The 21,036-nt window shown below is 38.8% G+C and overlaps 1 protein-coding gene across 1 annotated transcript in view; it reads right to left on the bottom strand.

The window, feature by feature from the left end:
* Positions 1 to 21,036, bottom strand: part of CNTN1 (contactin 1) — a 259,393-nt gene that overhangs the window by 89,847 nt on the left and 148,510 nt on the right. Inside the window, exon 3 of the mRNA XM_069802195.1 lies at positions 5,774 to 5,903. Within this exon, the coding sequence (XP_069658296.1) occupies positions 5,774 to 5,885 (112 nt within the window). The 5' untranslated portion in view covers positions 5,886 to 5,903. The remainder of the gene's footprint in view (positions 1 to 5,773; positions 5,904 to 21,036) is intronic.

The following is a 21,036-nucleotide window of genomic DNA, read 5'->3' as shown; positions in this document are numbered from 1 at the left end:
GAAGGCCTACTAGTGTCTGACAAACTCCTGGTCAGAAACAAGATGGTCTGGGAATGAGCCAAATTATCTCTACTGGGCTCACAGGAAAGTAAACAAGGCACTTCCAGGTTTTGGAGCATTATGATCACAAAACACATTATGATTATTTATTTACAAATGCCAGACACTCTGCAGTAGCCTGAAATAGTCTTCTAAGATCCAAGCAGGGACATGGCAGACAATGTAAACAGGTATTAAGTATATTCATCCACTTTGTATTTTAGAAGAAAACGCACATCTCTCTTTAGCAATTGTGAATAATGCCATATGTTGTGATAAATAGCTTTAAATAATGTAGATTCTGGCCCTCAGTTCGTAACATGTATTTTTGAACCTACTGTTCCAGAGAAAATCCAAGCTATATATAATTTAAGGTTTGGGGGTTGGATTGGTTTTTTTGAGATAAGAACAGTTTAATAATTGAAAATTATTTTAATTTAATTGAAAATAATAATAATAATACTAAAGGAAGATAACAAAAAGAGAGTGAAATATAACCCAAGATAGACAAGCGATGCACATTGCAATGGCTCACCACCTGCTGACCGATGTTCAGACAGTCCCCAAGCAGCAATCTGTCCCCACCCCTGGCCAGCTCCCCCCAGTTTCTATACTGGGCATGACATCACATGGTATGGGATACCCCTTCGGCCAGTTTGGGTCAGCTGCCCTGGCTGTGTCCCCTCCCAACTTCTTGTGCCCCTCCAGCCTTCTTGCTGGCTGGGCAGGAGAAGCTGAGAAGTCCTTTGACTGAGTATAAACGCTACTTAGCAATAACTGAAAACATCAGTGTGTTATCAACATTCTTCTCACACTAAATCCAAAACATAACACTGTACCAGCTAGTAGGAAGAAAATTAACTCTATCCCAGCTGAAACCAGGACATCCACAAAACTCATGATGTAGCATTTCGCGGTCTATAAAGAAGATTCCGACATCCTGATGGAGAAAAGGTACCAGTGGAAGCCAGCAAGATGCTAAAGGGACATCAGTTTCCAAGAACCAGTCATCAGTCAAACAGAAAAAGTAACCACTCAAGCAGTCCCGCTTCATATTATATGAAAGTGTTAGGTTGTCTTTGGGAAGTCTGCCTCTACTTTTCTGGACTGAAAAGAGTGGGAGAATTACCCCTATCGCATATGTGCCAGTGCAGTCCTTGAAGAGCCGCGTCGGTAATTATGTAGTTTCTCCTTTACAGCAAGTTTCAAGGATGAAAGGCTCCAACCCTTGGCAGAGCGAGTTTCTCCACTTAAGCCTAAGAATGACAGGGTACAGCTTGCTTGTCTTCTCAGACTGCCAAGAGGAACGCCAGCCAATACCAATTATAGTACTTTTAAACATACTCACATTTGCCTATTAGTTACTTAAATCATTTAGGTGATTCTTCCTTAAAAACCTAAGTGTTACTTCAAAAGTGACTTAAGAGCCTAACATGTTGATCTCACGGGAAAGCCAGTGCTCAGCAAATAAGGGATGAAGGTAAAGTGCAGCAGTTACTCTGCACAATCTCCCCACACGAGCCTTCCAAGTGCGTATGAAATACCAGCAACGTACTCAGAAATTCAGCTGCCTTTTGAGGCCTGATCTGACCCTAACTCAGGTACTGCCTGGCTCTGAACTATGAAATCCCAAGGTAAAAAGTAGAATGGTTTCATCAGAAATAAAATATCGGCAGAACACAGTAATATTTTTTGCTGTTGATTCCTCTTATAGCCAAATGTAATCAAGTATTCATTAAGCGCAATAAAATATAGGGCCTTTGCAGCTTTTAATTAGTCTTTTGGAGGAAGAAACAAAACAAGCCTATTGCTGAAAGACTTAATTCTTTTGGTTCAAGGTTATTATCCCAAGTGAAGATACACTTTGGTTCATTGATTTATATGGGATGTACTAGATGAAAGAAAAGTTTAGAATTGAGACTTAGCAATAGGATACAAATTTAACGGGGAGTCAAAGGCAACTTAGAACTATGTTGGAGAGAGCCCAGATGTCAGGGGAAAGAGAAGAAGAGTCGAATATTACCAGTAACAGGCACGAAACAACTTTTTTTGGCAGTGGACTGACAATCATCACAATGTTCCCTGAGGAGTGATTTGCTGCTCTCATTTGCCTTACACTGCTCAAAGTGCACTCTGAAAAACAACCCTTATTATAACTGTCCGTTCTATCAGTAAGTGAAAGACCAAATTACTTATGACTTTTTCATTTATAACTGCAAGACTACATTTCAATCAGTAATTTACCTGGAAAATAAATATTGCTCCTGTCTCATTGCAGAAGATGATCTCTGCCTAAACTTCCAATGCACTGATTCATGTAATATTTGCTTCCCTTCAGTCAGGTGTGCATTCCCCACTGATGGGAAATGGCCAGTCATTGTAACAATTCTCAGCATCTGGCTTTGATTACCACAAAACAGAACTGGCTAAAAGTTGGAGGTTTTATTCCAAGAAAAACTCCAGATTTCTAAAAAATATGTATTTCAATTTGGGAAAAAAATATTTTTAAATTTCCTGCAGCAGGAAAAAGATCAACTGGAAAACAGGTAAAAACACTTAGCTTATAGAGTGTCAGAATACCTGTCACCCTTTCAGGACAAATTCTGAACATCTCAAGTCAGTGTAGCTTCAGATTTTCAGCTTCCTAGCTCCTTGTTTCCCAAATACTTCTAAGCTGGTAAGTCTGAAAGCTCTCAATTCTCACTCAAATGCATGAATTCTGAATGTTTTCAGGTTTTTTGGCTGATATCTTTGAACTTGGGACAGACCATATGGTAAGATATGTCAAAGGACACTGACCCTGGAAGCTATCAGTTTCCCAGCTCCGGAGCAGTTAATATCGTATGTCTGCTTAGGAGCCACGGGTTGCAAAAACCTTGACTGGTGGCTCCAGGGTCACCGATTGGTTTGCCCAAAGGCAACTTACAGTGCAGAACGACCTAGAACTGTGGGTCCAGCACCACAGGGGGCAAGGTGAGCCAAATACACTTCCAAAGAAACCCCGTGTTTTGTTAAAAACTCCTAAAGCAACTTCTTTAATATTCTGCTTTCAACATCTGCTCCCAGCTAACTTGCCTCTTCGCTCTGGTGCTTGGTGTGTCTTGTTACTGAAATGAGAACTCATGATCTTTACTCAGAAACTGTCCCCGATTCCCACATTCTCCATTATTGTTGCCATTGCCAGCATTCCCCTTGATAGTGAAAGAACACCTCCTAGAACTTGACCTGATCATTCTAATCGTGCTCCTTCTTTCTCTACAGTATCTATCTTTCACTTTTTAACCACACCATGCATGCTCCCAAGCAACCCCTTAAATTTTATCTTGGTTACTGCAGCGATGTATTTTCTGGATACCATGACATTTTCATTGCCAAGAAATACACTGAAAAGGAAAATTTGCTAAGACTAACTGCCAGCAGCTCTAGCACTCATTTGAAACGAGAAACCCGCCAGCAAGATTCAAGTGCCGGGGCAGAGCAAAGACTGCAACATCAGATTTATATAATCCAGATGGGTGTCATAAACCCTAGATGACAGAAGCAGACTTTCTCTCAACTCAAATGGATATTTAATTATTTATGCAAAGTACAGCAGGTCCAAGAGCAGAGAGTGTGCACGCTACTCAGCCTTGCAATAATACACCAGAATTAGCGAACTCCCTCTGATTATGTAAGACTACAAATCTTCCACATTGGAGGATGGTGCCATATCTTTAGAGGTGGAGGTAGGTCTTGTCTTTGGCTTTTGATGAAAAATGCAAGCAAGTATTTATTCCATACCAGAAGATAAGTTAGGAATTTTCTCTGAACTGGTAACAGCACTATTGGAACCTGCCCCTGTTCGAAACCCTTCACACCAATGGCTCCTATTCTTCTTGCAGGAATCTACCACAGCCAAGTACACTCAAAGGAGAGATCAAATGAACATTGCCATGAATATATCAATGCATACTCAAATTGAATCGAACGTCACCATAGCTATCGTTGTTCTTCCTATGTCACTTACTCATGACCTTCATAGCACACAATCTCCCCATGTCATTCCACGGCACCTGCCAGGAGGTGCATTCTGGTGCCAAGATTTCTGGCTTCTGGGCACAACTGCAATGTGCATAATACACAAGTAGTAGCATTAATCATCTGGTCCTGCCTGTCAGGAAATTAACTGAACATTTGTTCTCAGTGACTGACTCAAATTTTTTATCAACCAATGTCCAGCACTTGCATAATATTACTGATGGCAGTTGATAGCCTTCTTCCACCCAACTCCCAGGAAAAGCCCAGTGTCGAATTAAAATGGTGAGTTTTAAGTTTTAACTCTGGTGCTATCAGCAACCCTCACATCTTAACAAAGAAAAGGCCCTTGAAACACATAATAAATACATAAGCATGAGATCACAACATTTTAAAGGTCTTGATTTTTATTAGGCATCAGTATATCCTCCAGCAAACTCAGATGGGGGGTAAAGAACAATGTTCAAATCCTCCATAGAATAAAATACTGTTCTCACTAAACCAGAAATCACTCCTGGGACCTATGGAGTAATTTCTTAAAGCCAATGAGCTTACATCACAGTATTAATCAGATTTTTTGACTCAATAATACAAACAATATAGTCTCATGGTAGTGAAATTGAGGCAATGACTGAAATGGCAGGCCAGATTAAGCAAGCCTATGAACCGCTCACGTCAATTACGAACTCATTAAGTACACAAAGAACTCCCCAAAACACAAGAATGTTTCATGAAACGCAGTAGAACTAGTTTTATGAGTAACTTTCCCCTCAAAGCAGGGAAGGATCTAAAGCCTACCCTGAAAATAACCAAAACATTAGTACACAATATTTGCACTTTTCAAACCTCAGTCAATATTTCGTGTATGCACAATTTAATCATTCTGCTTTTTACATTTTCTGATCTCAGTTCATGCAGTCTGTATGTAAGCAAAATGTTTTCTTTCTTGAGAAGAGCTCTACTTATGCTGGCAATCCAATTCATCACAGCAACTAAAAACCAGCATTCATTTAAATTGGCATGGAAGTCTGAAACAAGCTTTATACATCTCGAAGTTGTTTGGAACAGTTGGAACAGAAACTAGATTTTAATCCTGAATTTTAACTTTCCAAAGAGCTCCTTCTATCTCTTAGAATGAGCCAAAACTTCAGTTGCAAATGCCTCCATAATTTCAGATGTTAGAAATATTACTCCTGAATGTTATAATATTTATGACCCCATCTCTATTTATGAAATGTTTTACAATTTGTAATGTAAAATTAAAGTCGGTATATGCAACATTGCCCCACTGTATTATGAAAATTACCACTATATTGTGCTGGTGAAATTTTATGAATTTTATGAATTTTAGATGGTGTCTATATTATAGAATTTTGTGTTTAGTGTCTCTTCTTATGGGCGTATTTCCATTCTTCTAATCATTTTGACCACCAGAGCACAGACAGTAGATACATTTTTTATAATCTAGAGAAAGAATTAATTCCATATACCAAATCAGAATAGACAAAACCAATTTTAAAGTCCAGATCTGTCTTTCTGCAGGCTTTTAATTATGGTGTCCATTCTAGTAAGTATGCTTCCTTACAGTTTCATCATTCACATTTAGTAATTCATTGTATCTGCTCAAATAAATTAAATCCATACAAACAGATAATTGACCTTGAAATGCATTAAACTGACAACAGTTACTTAAATGAATTAATGTGGGAGGTCATCTTACCTGTCAGGCTGAAGACGAAACAGGGTGTAATAAGATGATAGATGAGGAACCACATGGTTATCTTATGTTCAGCGATTATCTCAAAAGGAATTGTGCCTTGCAATGCCACCATTCAGAGTGCTAAAAATACCTGATTACAGAGAAAGAAAAAGGAGTGAATAATTCTGACATCAGGCTTTATCTCATATCACATTTCACTTGCCAGATTATCGGTCTAAACTGAGTACTTAAGAGTTAATAGAGGATAGAGTCTTTTGAATAATAAATGCATTATCAAATTTGCTGGATCAAATTAATGATCTCTTTTATTCAGAGAGCACACTGTTTAAGAGCACTCAGATTTTCCCATGATAGTAAGTAATATGGCAAACGTTAATATTGAACATCCTCTTTTAGACTCATCTTCCTAACCCAAAACTTCCTAAACCAGATCCTCTCTCTGTGAACACTTCATTATTAGAAATATTAAAATATTACACAGTTTGCAATAAAATAAGGAAAGTCCAGATTCTATCCTCCTCCATCTCAGTAAATACTACATTACGATTAATGATTTCAAAGTCTGTAAAAAGAAAATTACAGTGAACCTGAAATACATTAATCTCTTTCACGATTCATTTATTTTGTCCAGCATATCATTCCTTTTAAACTTTTAACATACAATTCATGATCCTCTGGAAAGGCGGTATTAATTTTTATGAGTTTCCTTTTAAATGTTGAATATGATCATTATTGCAATGTCATATTTGAAGTTTTCTCTTTTCCCTCTGCGAGAAACTCTGTCTCTATATATACTAAAACCAAGCTAAAGAAGAAATATGCAGCTTCTTTTGAATATTCTAAGATTTTAGAAACCATTTTTCAGAATACTTTTCTTCTGTAACATTTTTTACTTCTTTCAATCAGAATATTTTGCTAGCTTTTTGTTTCTGGCTGGTGGCTGTTATCTATTTCTTTAAGGCAATGCGCCATCATGCTTGCAGTGGGCAATTTTCTGTTTTGTTTAATGGCTTTCTTGCCATGAATATATAAATGCATCCTTTACATCCATCGCATCTTGTTCATACTTCTTCTCTTGATGGGTTCTGCTGTAGCACTGGTTAAGTTACGACCTTCACACAAAGCCAGGCTTCCAGCTTATCACTGACAAGAATATTGTTGTATCTCAGGCACGTGCCAATATCATCCATTCCTCTCAGTATATTAATTTTGTTCCTATTTCATTATAAAATATGCTTATACATACCTGAATACCCTTCAGTAACATGCATCCTAGAACATGTTGCGTGCTAATACGGCATTGTCACTTTTTGCAAAATGTCATCTCGATGCTACTGTTTTCCAGCTTCCCTTGCCAAGTACCCATGACTCCAATAGCGGTTTCTACCTTTTACCGGGACTCTTGCTCTTTCCAGGTCAAAATTTTTACTAAATTGTTCTCTTCTTCCAAAATCCAAATGTTTTAGAACTTGTTTTGAAACTGCCCTGTTTCCCCACCTTCAACACCAAGAAACGGGCCGTTTTGAATTTCAAAGCACACGTACAAACGTACCTGACTCCCTAAGTATGCGTGGGATCAGTGCTGCTGTGACCCACAGAGAGCTGCTGGTCTGAGCTGCCGCCGGACACGCGTATCCCGGTGTGCGTGTCCCATGTCTCTCCTTGAGGTGGCTAGGAACACGTCTTGGTCACTGGGGCCTCACACTTATCCCCTCCTCCTCAGAATAACGCTAAGAAGGTGTTTATCTGAACATGGCTCCAATAGCGAGCTTTCCTTAGAAGAGGGGTGTTTTATTAAACTCATAGTGTAGGAAAATGGCAAGAAATAACACAAGAGAATCTCTTTGGCTCAGAAATTATAGCAGCTGTTGCACTTCGCATTTCTCCTTAACAAACAGGTCAAAACTGTATTAGTTACCATGACCCTAAAATGATTGCTGAGCACTGTTTTCATCTAACAGCTAAACACATACAACAGTGATCCCCAGAACTGAGATTTATTTAGAAATATTCCCTGGAAAAAGGCTCTTATGTTGGCAACAAATGCATATGCTTACTGTAGCTGGATCCAAGGGGAAGAATTTACTAAACATCTTTACCCTCTCACTTCTGTTGGCACTAAAGTTTCTTCAGGCTCTGTACACAAAGGATATTCACAACTATTTCAGGCATCTACCTTAAATGACCAAGGTATGAACTACTATGTCTATATGATTCCTCCAAAAGACAGTGGTTGGCTAGATCAACAAATGACTTTGTATACTTTTCCAGCAACCATATCCCAGCTATGAAGCTTCTTGTGTTATGACACTGCCTTGCCTGGAACGTTTATTTCCAAGTGACGTGAGTTAAATTGCATAGTTGCGCTGAAATAATACACATAATTAAACAGCAATGAAACAGGAACTCTGTTGGGAACAACAGTAATTACACAGTAACTCATGGTGATAATAACTGTTCAAATATATTGATAGATGAATCTGTTAAGAGTAAACCTGTGTTCTCTCTCTGACATTACAGGTACTGCTGCAGACAGAAGATCCCTCCTCCCTCTCTTTTGCAGTATCCAGGTTTGATTTTGGAAAGTTACCTTGTCCTCTAGCTTGCCAAAAATTCCGTTCTGTTGGCTCAGGAAAAAATGGTTTGAATGCTGGTTCAAATTACGGTAAATAAAAATTGTGTCAGTAAATGCTATAAATACCTCATTTTACTCAGATACAAAAATATCCACCCCGCCAGGATTAAAACCCTTTCCTTGCTCTCACTTTTTTCAGCCGAGTGGGTTCTGTATATACAGCACATCCATCCCTCCTGATTTATCTCAGCTTGTGGACAAGAAGCGAGGCTGTTCCACACCGCTCTGCTGAATTTTGGCGGAACTGCCTGCTATGAGATGAGACAGCAGGCGGGTTATCGTCTGTCTGTCTGAAGCGGTGTGGCTGTAGACGACGTTACCCCCCAAGGAGGAGCCCAGGCGTATTTGAGGCAGCAGCGCCCGTGCCCGAGGCAGCACCGTGGGCTGCAGCGCTCACGCGGCATCACCTACTGCCTCCTTCGCTTTACAGCTCTCGACCTTTTTTTCTTCGCAGAGAGGGACGTTGTTGCCGAAGTAAAAATCGTTCCTGAGCAACAGTCGTTAGTACGACTCACTTTTCTGCCCTGTAAAAGCAGAGAGTGGCTGCGTGCCTGGGCGTACTCCTTTTAGTCTGCACACCACACTATCCTTTTCTCACAACAAAGCATCATAATTTTAGCAAACGAGTAAGACATTTTTAAAATATGTAATAAAATGAGCAGGCATTTAACTGCAACTGTGTCGAGTTTAATTACTATCTAATGCTCATTAACAGATTTAAGTCCCTTTTGACTGTTCAGTTTCCCAAAAGAGCCAGTCACCACTACAGGGTCTTTGCCTTGCTAGATTCAAGAGAACTCCTGGTGAGCTGTCTGGAGTGCAATCCTCCAGAGGAGGTGGGGGAAAACTGGGACACTGGCTGCTGAATAGGAAGCACATTCCCTTTTGAACACAGGGACCTCCCAGAATGCTTCAGAAGGCTTGCAGTGTCTTGTGAAGCTTCATTAGGATGGGAGGTGTTCCCAGGACACAAGGTTAGACCTGCCTCTCTCTACTACCCAGTTGTAAGGCTTTTTTAATCTCTCAAAACGCACTACGGGAAAACGTCTACATTTTCTTCCATATTCTGTGTGGCTTTCTTCAGGTCTTCACTGCACACTTTGGCCTTCATTAAGGAGAAGAAGACACTTGTTTTACAGCTATGAAAATAGCCAGTGTTTTCCATCACTTCCCTACGTAATCCAAACACGTAGATGACATCACCATTTTGCAAGGACATAAAGCATTCATAATGCAGACCCAAAAAGAAATTACGAACAGTAGGTAATGGAAGTCAGCTGAATGAAGATTGTAAGATCAACAGCGGTGCGAATAGGCTACATAATCTACTAGATTCGAAATCAAGAAGGGGTGGGAATAGACAAGGGAAAGCAGAGCAACAGTGGGGGATGTTAACGGCGTGAAGAGGAAGCAAAGAAATGGAACTCAGCACTACAGAGGGGAAGGGCGTCACGTGGGACATGTAAGTGATGTGTGGGAGGGTGGAAGCAATAAACCAACCCAAAAGGGCAGTCAGAACGAAAGGCAGAGAGGGAAAGCAAAGGAGACGGAGATTGAGGTAGACGGAGGAGCATGAGGATTAGCTGTCACCTCTGTCAGTAAATCTCAACGTTTACCACGGCAAGACCTTCCCCGAACCTCCCTTGCCGAGGCTGTCAGCACGGGAGCGGCGCGATCGCTGCGTCGGCCCCCGACACCGGCTCAGGGCTCCTCTCAGGGACCCCAAGTGCTGAACGGGCAGAGAGGGGGCAAAGGAAAGCGTTTAGGAGCTCTGGCTCCGTACACTTAGCTAGGAGAGGTAAATCAAGATGCTTGTTGCAGTTCTCACTTCCTGGTATACTATGATGATTATTCACATTCAAGTTTTAGAATTGGTAGAGATTCCGTCCAGATTAGACTATAAATAGATACAACAATCTAGAAGAAATCTCTGGTTCTCCACCCTTTTTCAAAACATGAATGTATATAATTGCAATAATTCACTAGTAAATTAACACAGTGGCAAGTTATAATCAAAGCCTTTTAGAAGCCCCACAATACTTCAACCTAATCAGTGTTTTGTATTTGTTTTTACTTCAGGCTCTTTTTGTAATTTTAGTAAGCATCTAATTGCTCGTTATCTTGATTTTCTTAAAAGAGTTTGTGTTTTTGCTATGATAACTAACTCCTCATAAATCTTGTTAGTTGCTCAATATTTAGAATTACCAAGAAACTTCTGAATTTAACAAAAATAATGATGTACATTGCATATTATTCATTGTATCACCTTTTGCCCTTGTCTATTCTTTTGGTCTTTGCAATTTAATTTTGTGGTCTTTCAACAAGTTTTGGCATTCTAGGTTAGACTGTGCCATTAGAAAGGGCACTACATCTTATTCAAAAGTCTGGCTCCTCAACTTTCACCCACAACCCCCTTATTTACTTCTGAAACCAATACCTTAGCCACTAGCGTTTCCTTGCCTTCTCTATTACCCAAAGGTGATGACAGTCAGGTTCCTTGCCACTGCACAGATTTATCTCATTACAGTGGTCCAGGATTACTGTAAGTAAACTTCCAAGCCAGCCCTGCTATTATAGCACTGGTGCATCTACAGAAGATTTTAGATGTTAGCTGGCTATCTCTCAAGAGTCCAAATATGGCTTTAGTACCCTTCACAAAGGCTTGCAGAAACACTTCATTTCCTTTTGCTTATCTTTGATTTCTATAATTATACTCCTTGGTTTTGCCAGATTTGTTCAAGTGGAAATGGAAGTTCAAAGTCACTGCCCCCAATACTGCCCACTGGCCCAAACAGTCTGTCACCAACAGTTGTGCTTCTAGCATTTTCCATGTCATCCTATTTCAAGAATATAGCTACTCTCTCCATTTCACATGAATGAAAGCCAGCTAAGAAACCCATCAATTTGATGGCCTATAAATAAGATGATCTTCCTGAACAGAATTTACACTTTCAAGGACAACACACAATAACATAACAACTACAAAGTTGGAGCAAAGAGCAGTCTAATCCCCGCCCCCGGCCCCAATTACTCAAAAATACAGGTGTTAAATAAGTAAATTTAAAAAAACCAAAACAAAACAAACCCAAACAAACCAGGATCAGTTCATTAATACATTTAGACAGGCTAAATTAATAAGTGATTCTATCACTAGTGGACAAGTCAACCAGCTCTGTGTTTTTGCTTAATAAACATTGACTTGGAAACACGAAGAACCAATGTCTTGGAGGTGATGAGGACTCCAGGTTGTTACAGGGCTTGGCCCAAGTTTCCCCTTGAAACCTTAACTTCGGAGCTCAATATAAAACTTCCATTCTTTTACACATACTTATGAATTTACTCTTCATGCCTTATTTTCCACTTAAACTCTCATGTCAATAAGCTTAAAAGAACTAATGTCCCGGCACACTGATGATCCACAATATACTCTGGCTCAGAGTTACCCTTTCTCTCCCCTACCTGCCCCCTTCTTTGGAAGCTGTGACTTCTCTCCAAGAATCAAGCACCAAAAAGACAATGAATTCCTTCTTTAGATGTGTTTTGAGACACGCCTTTTGAACTTGAAAGCAATAGCACGTATTCTACAAAGCAAGAAAACATAGTGCCTACCACAAAAACCAAAAAAATCAAATATATTTGCAGAAGATTATTACAAGATACAGAAGGTACCAGGGATCTGAATGGCAACCTTACTGTTACAAGATGTCTGTTTTCCGTGACAATTTTCTAATGCACCATTTTTTCAAGTAAGACAACACGCTGGTAGTTAATCACACTGTGAATTTAACTCTCCTGTTTCCTTTATATTTACACATCAAAGAATTCAGACCTCGAGAACCAGTAACTTCTTCAGTCAGTTGCTCAGTAGGCACTTTTGCTCTTTTGTTAGGCAATTAAGAAGCCCTATGGGCCTTTTCTTTGCTACATCATCCTTCCCATTTTCATTTTTTTCACTCTTTGTTTTGGCTTTCTGTTATTTTGTTAGATAGTTCACCCAACAAATGAGATGTCTTCTTTTTCTTATTTGCATCCACAGATTCATTATGAATCAACAGTCATTCTCTTCCCTACAAGGGTTTTACAGCGGTCACACATCTATCTCATCTTGCAGTTAATCAACAACTCTGTAGCAAACGGTCATTTAGTATTGCTATTATAAAAATATTTTTTTAGGAAGGTTAGGCATCTTCTAATTTGTGGTAAGCTCAACAACTCAGCTTTACTATTAATTATGAATACAGTTTGGTTACTTTTCTCGAGTCATTGAACTGCAAAATGCTTTTGTTTTGAAATACCTTCAGATAATGAAGTGTCACTTAGCGGTACTTAAACACTGTCTTTAATCATCATGTCAGCAGCAAAGGGTCAGGCAGCCAGTCCTCCAAGTCCCTGTTCACACCGTTTGCTCTATCAGCAACTGGCTGTTCTTTCTTCTAAGGTAATAAATAAGAAAAAGATCACTAACTGCTACTGTAACTCACAGGCATCACTCACACTTTTCCGAAAGCACGCTGTAAGGGCTTTGCTGCTTAAAGATTGCCTGGTAAAAAATTTCAGCAAACAAAAATCAATAAACCTCCTGCCAAGCACCGAGCATCACGCAGAACAGCATACTACTCTTTTCCTATACTTACAGGTAGCTTCTGTTTGTGTCTTAAAGCCTAATTAGTTTAACTTTGACTCCAAGATAACCAAACACACCCAAGGCTCTAAAACCAGCATGAAAAAAAATCAGCTGTGAATACAAACAAATATCCATTATTAAAACCGGGCATTCTTACGTACAATAATGAGGATTTTCTGGTTACTTTGGCCAACTTTCAAGGGATAAAACCCGTTAACTTCTCCAGTAAAATTAAGTGTATAATTGCTGTTATCTTTTGGAGTTTCAATTTTGTTCAAGTTCATAAAAGAAAAGAACTGCTCAGATCATCTTGAAATTAAATCTTAGATAGATCCATTTCGAAGAAAAAATTCATGATATTTCAGAAAATGAAACAAGATTATATGAAAATCTTTATCACACTCTTGGCATTTTCTATCTGATTTTTACATTTTCTTGAACTCAGTAATATCTTGTTACTCATCAGTAAATGAAGATATGGGAATGAATCATGTATATTCAATAAGTTCATAACAGATGTATTTATATACATAAAAATTTAACAGTTTATCCATATAATCTGTAACTCAGGATACCGTATAACATACTTTCTATTGTACAGCCAAAGACAAGCTCAGTGGGAGATTTCATCTTCAAACTGCATGTTTCCTAGCAACTCTCTTTAAATCAGTGTAGCTTTTTTTAAATTTACATCAATCACTTGGAACTGTTGAGAATGCTTAAAAACATCTCTTTCATCCTGTGAATAAACAGTTCGAATCAGACTAGCAGCTGCAAAAAGGGGAAAAAAAGGAAAATCAATTCAATGTTTACTAGAATTTGCTGGTGGATTTTGGAATAATATGTTATTTGTGCCTTTTGGTTTTAAGCTTACACTTACATTACATTTCAGAATAGCTATTGGTGAGATCCATGGGCATTTTTTACAGGTTTGAGTTGCCATCCACCATTTCAAAGATCCTCTGTGTTTCAAAGACTGCTTTTCAAGGATACTTACTCATGAGGTAAGCTTAGTTGTATTCTGAAGATTTTAAAAGACAAATTATGGTTACAATTGGTTTTGTTACCTACAACTAAAGCATTGTTTCTGTAGTCCTCAGATTTTTTGGGAAAAAGCCCCAACAAAACAAAACCAACCCTTTTTTTGGAAGCTTAGTTTATTGCCTGCTAACTAGCAGCTGATACTTTTCATGCACGTATTCTCTATCACCTCCAGTACAGCCTCAGAGGCACACAGCATCTACAGAAATCTCTCTTAACGCTTAGTCAGCAAGGGGGGATACACGGACGTGTACCATCAGAACAGCCTTTGGATGAATCCCGGTGTCAAAAACGCTGCACCTGAGAGACACCAGAAAACACACCTTCCCGTGCTAATCAGAAAGAATATTGATGCCATGGTTGCACTTACATTAAATGAAGGTGGATTGGGGAGGAATAAAGGTGGGAAAATGGACGGGTAAGGGGACAAGAGGGCCCGGCTGCATATCAGCAGTGGGTGGTCAGTACACTTCTCTAGCCTGACCACCAAAGCCTGTCCAGTTTTCTCATTAAACTCCATCTCTGACCACTTTCCTGGGTGAGGGGCTCCGTATTCTGCGTGCACGTGTGTGTACAGAGGCGTAAGTGCCACCACTGGGGTGGGACCATAAGCCCAAGGAACCCAGGTGCCCACGGCAGCAGCAACCGGAGAGACGGGCGCGTGTGAGGGGTCTGAGTGGTGGCAAGTGCACAAGGGTCCACCTTCATGTACGGACACATGCTTTCATCCCAATCAGCCAGACAGGAGGAGGCTGTCGGGGCCGTTTTCTGTTTGCGACCGCTGTTGATCTACGCGGCCGTGGCCAGCCACGTATGCAGCGTGAGCCGCTGAGCATCGCTGCTGGCTGGTCCCGGGCACGGGGAGCCGCTGCAGCCTCATCTCTCTCGGGCGACGGGATTTGGCAGCGCCCAACAACAACAACCCAAAAGTTCGCTGAGCTGCGTCTGACCCTGAATTTCTACGACGATGTGCAGGATTGGCTCCATGAGCGCGTGAGTGTTTTATCTTTGTGAGGCCATACGTCTGAAAATGCCAATATTTTATCTTTGTAATACAATAATGTTTATTCCTCTAGAAAGTAGTTTAAAGTATGAAAATTACATTATGAAAAGTATGACTAATCAGTTTAATGACTGAACCCAGACAACAACTTAAGATCACTTCTAAGCAATTAACAGGTCTATAAATAAAGCCAAAAGAGAAGCAGCACTTGATTTTATACATCCAAATCATTCTGCTTTGCTTTTTATTCTTAAATATCAAGGAGAGAAAAGTTAAATAAAAAACCAAACAGGTATATGAGAGCCAAAGGCCTGATCGACTGAAGTGTCTGCAAATATTTAAGTATAGGATGAACACATACAGCAAAATCACAGGAGGCACTCATCAGTTTGCAGGACTGAAGCCTAGAAAACTGCATTTTAGAGATCTTGTTCCAAGTTTCATATTGTTGTGACAAAAAGTACATTTTGATATGTAGAGAAATACAGCTTAGGCAAGTCAGCCACAAAAAAAGACATTTCTCTTTAGTTATCAAGGTTGCATTAGTAATTCCATTCCACTAGAATAATTTCAAATAACCACAAATGTTTTAGTTGATACTATTCTGTTGAACGTAACATACAAGTGTATTCTTTCACAGATGCTATTTCAGTATGCAATAAGCCAAGAAATCAAAATAACCTTCTCATTTAGAAGGTGTTGATTGCAAAGTAATGATGTAACATCTTGCAGCAACTCCACATTCTGCCAAGCAATAAAACAGAGTCCCTACAGACTCTGTTAAATAACTGCCTACAGGTCCTGCACAGCTATTCTGTATTTACTGCATTTCCGATACGGACCTGGAAGTGTTCACACCAAGGAACACGTAGTAGTCTCCGACACAGGTGCTTTCCCTGTTTAGGAGCTCCTGACAAAACCAGTGTCATGAAAACTGCAGTAAAGTACATCTGAAGGAGATAATCCTTTCAAAACATGCATCCTACCTGTTTTGATTAAATCTCTAATTTGAAAGTATGAGATGTAGTATGCAGTAGTGTTGGGGTTCACGTGCTTACTACTCCTGTTTTTCAGCACTAATGAGAGTTCAAACACTACAATGTCCATTGTCATTGCTTACTAACACTTGCATAGACTTTGTGAAAATGTACTGAAATTTTAATATCTTCCCCTATAATGTCCTAAATTTTTCATATTTTGGCCAAAGAGTAATACTTCCTAATTCTTGATGCCCAACTTTTGGGTAAAAGAATAGAATTATTATTATTATATTTTAATTTTTCAATTAATTTAGGTTTATTTGGGGGCTATATATGACCAAAAGTACACAACGAAGAAGGCTGGTCATTTAAATTGTACTGTTAAGTACTCACACAATATTAACTGTTCTGATTTTTCACTGCCTGGCCCCACAAGTGAATGGTAATATACTCATTATGTAAGGAAAAGGGAGAGCACATCATCACCTGCAGGCTTTGTTCTACCCAGTAAAAGCCAAGTAATCAGTATACAGTCTGATATCTTAAGTGATATGTTAGTGCATCTACAAATTAGGAACATCCACACATTAACGTCTTTAAAGAAAATCAATTATAGATGCTTTAATGTATTAACTTTTACACGTACTTTCTACCATGCTTCCCTTCATCGTTCTTTCCCGACCTCTTCCCCAAAGTGCTCAACTTTTTCTTAAGTGCCTCAAATATTCAGTTGAACTAATTTAACTGGAGAGGCATGTAAGGTACCTTTCACATTCAATTTATCTGGAAAAAAATTTGATAAAATTACCTCCCTGACATACAGCTGAAATGACAAGAGAAGAACAGATAAAATGTTACTCACACTAACCAATATCAGAAATTGAAATATCATTATCTTCATTGGCATCTCTGTACTTTTATGCTGATGGAGATACAATGAGAACATAGTCCAGCATGCATTATTAGTACATTTGAAAAGGCAATGTGAAAGATGCGGCTATTTATAACTACCCAAACCTGCTGTACATCACATTTTGTGGTCTGCTAATGCATCTGTCAAATGAATCATTATGGCAACAGCAATTTGGTAATTTGGTCTTTCTATTTCTCAAAATATTACAATAAATCATTTTTTAAATGTACAACATTTTTGCTGTAATATTAATTACGTTCTGAAACTTTCTGAGAACTCTGGAGGTCTCCTTTTGGCAGGAAAATTTTCTAATTCTCATTACAGTACCAACAATATGAAAAAAACTTCTAATGGGGGCAATGTCTAAAAAATATTTGACATACATAATTAAGCTCGCCAGGCATTTTGCAACGCAGTTTTATATATCACCTTTTTCTTCTCATTAACACAGAGTAGCTCTAGGTCACTGCACAGATAGCTTCTGTGCTGATGGTATAACTCTTAAGCAGAAACAAGAGGACAGACAGGAGCATACAGTCCTTTGTCAGTATGGCATATGGGGACTGAAGGATTTAAGTAGAAGCACAGTGGAACAAAGGAAATAATATGATGGTTTAGGACCTCAGGACCAGGAAATCAGGAATAATTTCTGTGTGATCATTTTGACGTGTGTATTTCAAAGCTGTTACTTTTCAAATTTAACTCCAGCTTTACGCTTTCTTAGAGTAGAAACTGAATTAAGATCAGATACTGGGTCATAAACAAGTGTTGAAAGCTAAATATTTGAGAGGCGTGTTAGGTCTTCTACAGGAATAAAGCATTACGTGATTTTCATGAAAAGTTGAGCTTCAGAAGACATGCAGCAACCTTCACCCCAAGAGGCACCCGCTCCCCTAACAGAGCGTGTACCAAAGACGGCTTTAAGCCCTGCCCTAACAATGAAGCTTCCTTCCTGCTTTTTCCCGTATTAGAGCACTGCGGTGCATATTTGCTTGGTGTGAGCAGACTAATCAACCATTTATAAGCTCAAGTCTATGGACATTTATCATGGATGGAAAAGAGCAAATGACAGTCCAAGCATCAGCAATAAAGCAATAAATAAAGTACGTTAATCTACCTCTTTGCTGTACATGATAATTGAATAAACGCTAAATTTCTCCCATTTGACATGGGCAAAACCCCCTTTGCCTGTAACTACTGTAACGTGGTCAAGAGTGGATTTACTGATATAGACAAAGAGAAAAACTCTCTTCATCTCTGCTATCATATTTGACACTTGAGATTACAGTTGAGGAGATTATTTGAGGCACACTGCTATACTCTTCCAGTAAATTATGTGCACAATACACTTTATACTTGCCTACATGTCTTATCAGAAGAAAAGCAATTAGACTGAGGAGAAAAAAACAGAGCAAGCAGATTTTCCTTCCTTTGTTTACCATTGATCTTCCTCTGCCTTGATGTGCATTTTGCAGTATACAGTTTGAAGAAACCAGTTACTAATGTACAAGATTACTATTCACAAAATAATATAGTGCTATGTCTATAACATGGGTCAGATGATTTCATTAATTGCTCATACTTTTCTACCACCACTATTTTATGCTTCATTGTACATCTAAAGATTATTTGTTCTAACACATCATTAGTGTTTTTAATAAAAATGCTTGCATTTAGCAAATTGGATTTATCCTGCCAAGAGTGTGAACCTATGATGAAAACCAAATGCATTTGAATTAAAGAGAGAGAGAAATGGTCAGGTGATAGTCTTAAGTAACCAATATCAAGAGGTCTGGATCTCCACTATGTTCCAAAAAAAATGTGACTCATCCTATGTCTCATAAATTTGATTTATACCATTTAGCTAAAATAAAATGTAAAAAAAATAACAATCTACAGTTATTAATACTAAACTAAGAGCAAAGCAATATATTTGCAAAATAAAGCTATATAAACAAGCTAGTGTCAAAATTAACCAAATCTGTTAAGTCTTCACATTGGCAACGTATTATCAAGTAATCAATTCTTTTAAATTCTAAGAGGGGTTATCTGGAAGCAATTATCAGCTGCTGTGAAACAATTTAAGGAATTTGACTAAAATCTGTGTATGTTTTGAAGATATTTTGAATAACTTTGTATTCAAAACTGAATCTGTATCTTGAAGATGGTTCTAAAGGGTTATTTAGTGTTTAAACCACAAACTTGTTGTTACTGATTTTGCAGATTTCATTTTTCCTTTTCTATGTGGTATATGACTCACTGTTCTTCCTAATTCCCAACAGACACAGGACAGATCTTAAAAGAACACTCAGGTGGCAGAAGTCTGACAGCTCGTTAGCCTCTTACAGCAGGCATTGTAAAAGTTTCCTTCAATTCAAGAAGACACTTTGAAGAATATCTTTTTGAGACTATATTTTAGGGTCATTTTGATGCAGGAAACCTCCTTTCTGATGTCTTCCCTTTCACAACTTTATTGACGTTCGTGCTACCAGGCAGGCACACAGCTGCATGCTAAAATCAAAGCTCTGAAGTCTCGGGTATTTCCCATCTAATAACACCAAAGGAAGGACATGGAAAAGGAAATTACATTTCACAGGAGCTTTTTGACCTGTTCAGCTTGATAATATTTGTTATTTGGAAGTAAATGTAAAATCACTCCTGCTATACTTGCAAATGAAAAAAGTCTGGTTTTAAAAAACCCCACAATTAACAATAAGAACAAAGCGGCCACAGTGTTCTTCAATGCTTAGAAAACCACAGCATTCAGTGCAGAAAGGAATAAATTACGGAGGTCACAAACCAGAATGGGTGCGCTCTGGACAGCAGCAACTCTGAAAAGCATCTAGGGGATAGAGTGGACAAGCAATTTAGCTGGGGTTTCCAGGACAATGCTGTGGCTAAAAGAACTGCGTGACCCTTAGGGATTAAATGACTAAGAAGCACAGTTATCCCGTGCATTTGCTCATTAGGAATATGCAGATTTGCTTGGAACTAACATGACTCATATTGGAACACTGTAAATAATTATGATGCTGGATGGTATTTATTAAAAAAGACTGAAATAAAAGAGTGTGGAGAGATGTAAAATATACACATATATACAAAAGGAGTGGAAAAATTGCCTTATGGCAAGAACTTTCCTTGTTCAACCTGTCTGGCATACCAGGGAGGTGACTGAGGAATATCCTGGTTAGAGGGATATTCCATAAGTATGGGTTGAAAATACTGGAGACAAAGGGGTCCTTTAATCTATTAGAGGAAGGCGTAATAAAAACAAAAAGCTGGAAAATTATTCCGGAGTGATTTAGATGGGTGAAATTTTAGCAAAGAATACAGTGACATTCTCAGTTCTTGAGGTCTTCAGTAACCACTAAATACTTTCTTGCAAAGCACGAAGTACTGGACTAAGCACTGAGGCAGCTGGTTGAAACTTACTGACCTACCTTTGAGCTCTCACAGTCTTTTAAGAACTGGAGCTGCAGAAAGAAGGCAGAGGATGATGTTCTGGTACAGCATTTCCCCGGAGTGGGATCCTGTGTTTTCAGACTGGCAAGCCTTGTTACCTGTTCCCAAAGCCAGAGCCTCCAGTTGTACTCCATTTTATAGCACCTCCTTTTAGTGCTTTCAGGAAAGGCTGCTGTTAGACCACAAATTAAATTGCTAGGCTCCAGTGAGGTTCAAAATAGAAAATTTTTTAGTGAACAGCAATTTTTATCACTCCTAACAAGCAAAAAACCTCCAACATACTTCATGTTTGAGTACTACAAACAGCTATGGAAACTGCAAACAAAGCTGTGACCAAGAGATCAAAAATACAGAAAGAACTGATTGTAAGAAACCTTCTCGATAAGAGCTACACCAATAACAAAAGGTCTTGAGATGATATTGGTTTATGAATTATCTTCAGAGATGTTCCATTCACACAGAAATAGACTACCTGTATGAAAAAGATCTTTATAACCAGCAGCCACTCAGCATTCCATCAGCAGCAAGATTAAAAATAGATCTCAATGTATTATGCCTAGGTGTCACTGCTTCTCTCAAAAAAAAAAAAAAACCCTTCATGG

This window comes from Haliaeetus albicilla, chromosome 14 (genome assembly GCF_947461875.1).
Source record: "Haliaeetus albicilla chromosome 14, bHalAlb1.1, whole genome shotgun sequence".
In the NCBI taxonomy this organism is placed as follows: Eukaryota; Metazoa; Chordata; class Aves; order Accipitriformes; family Accipitridae; genus Haliaeetus; species Haliaeetus albicilla.
The sequence above is the reverse complement of the archived record's forward strand: the minus strand, read 5'-3'. Positions and strand labels throughout refer to the sequence as shown.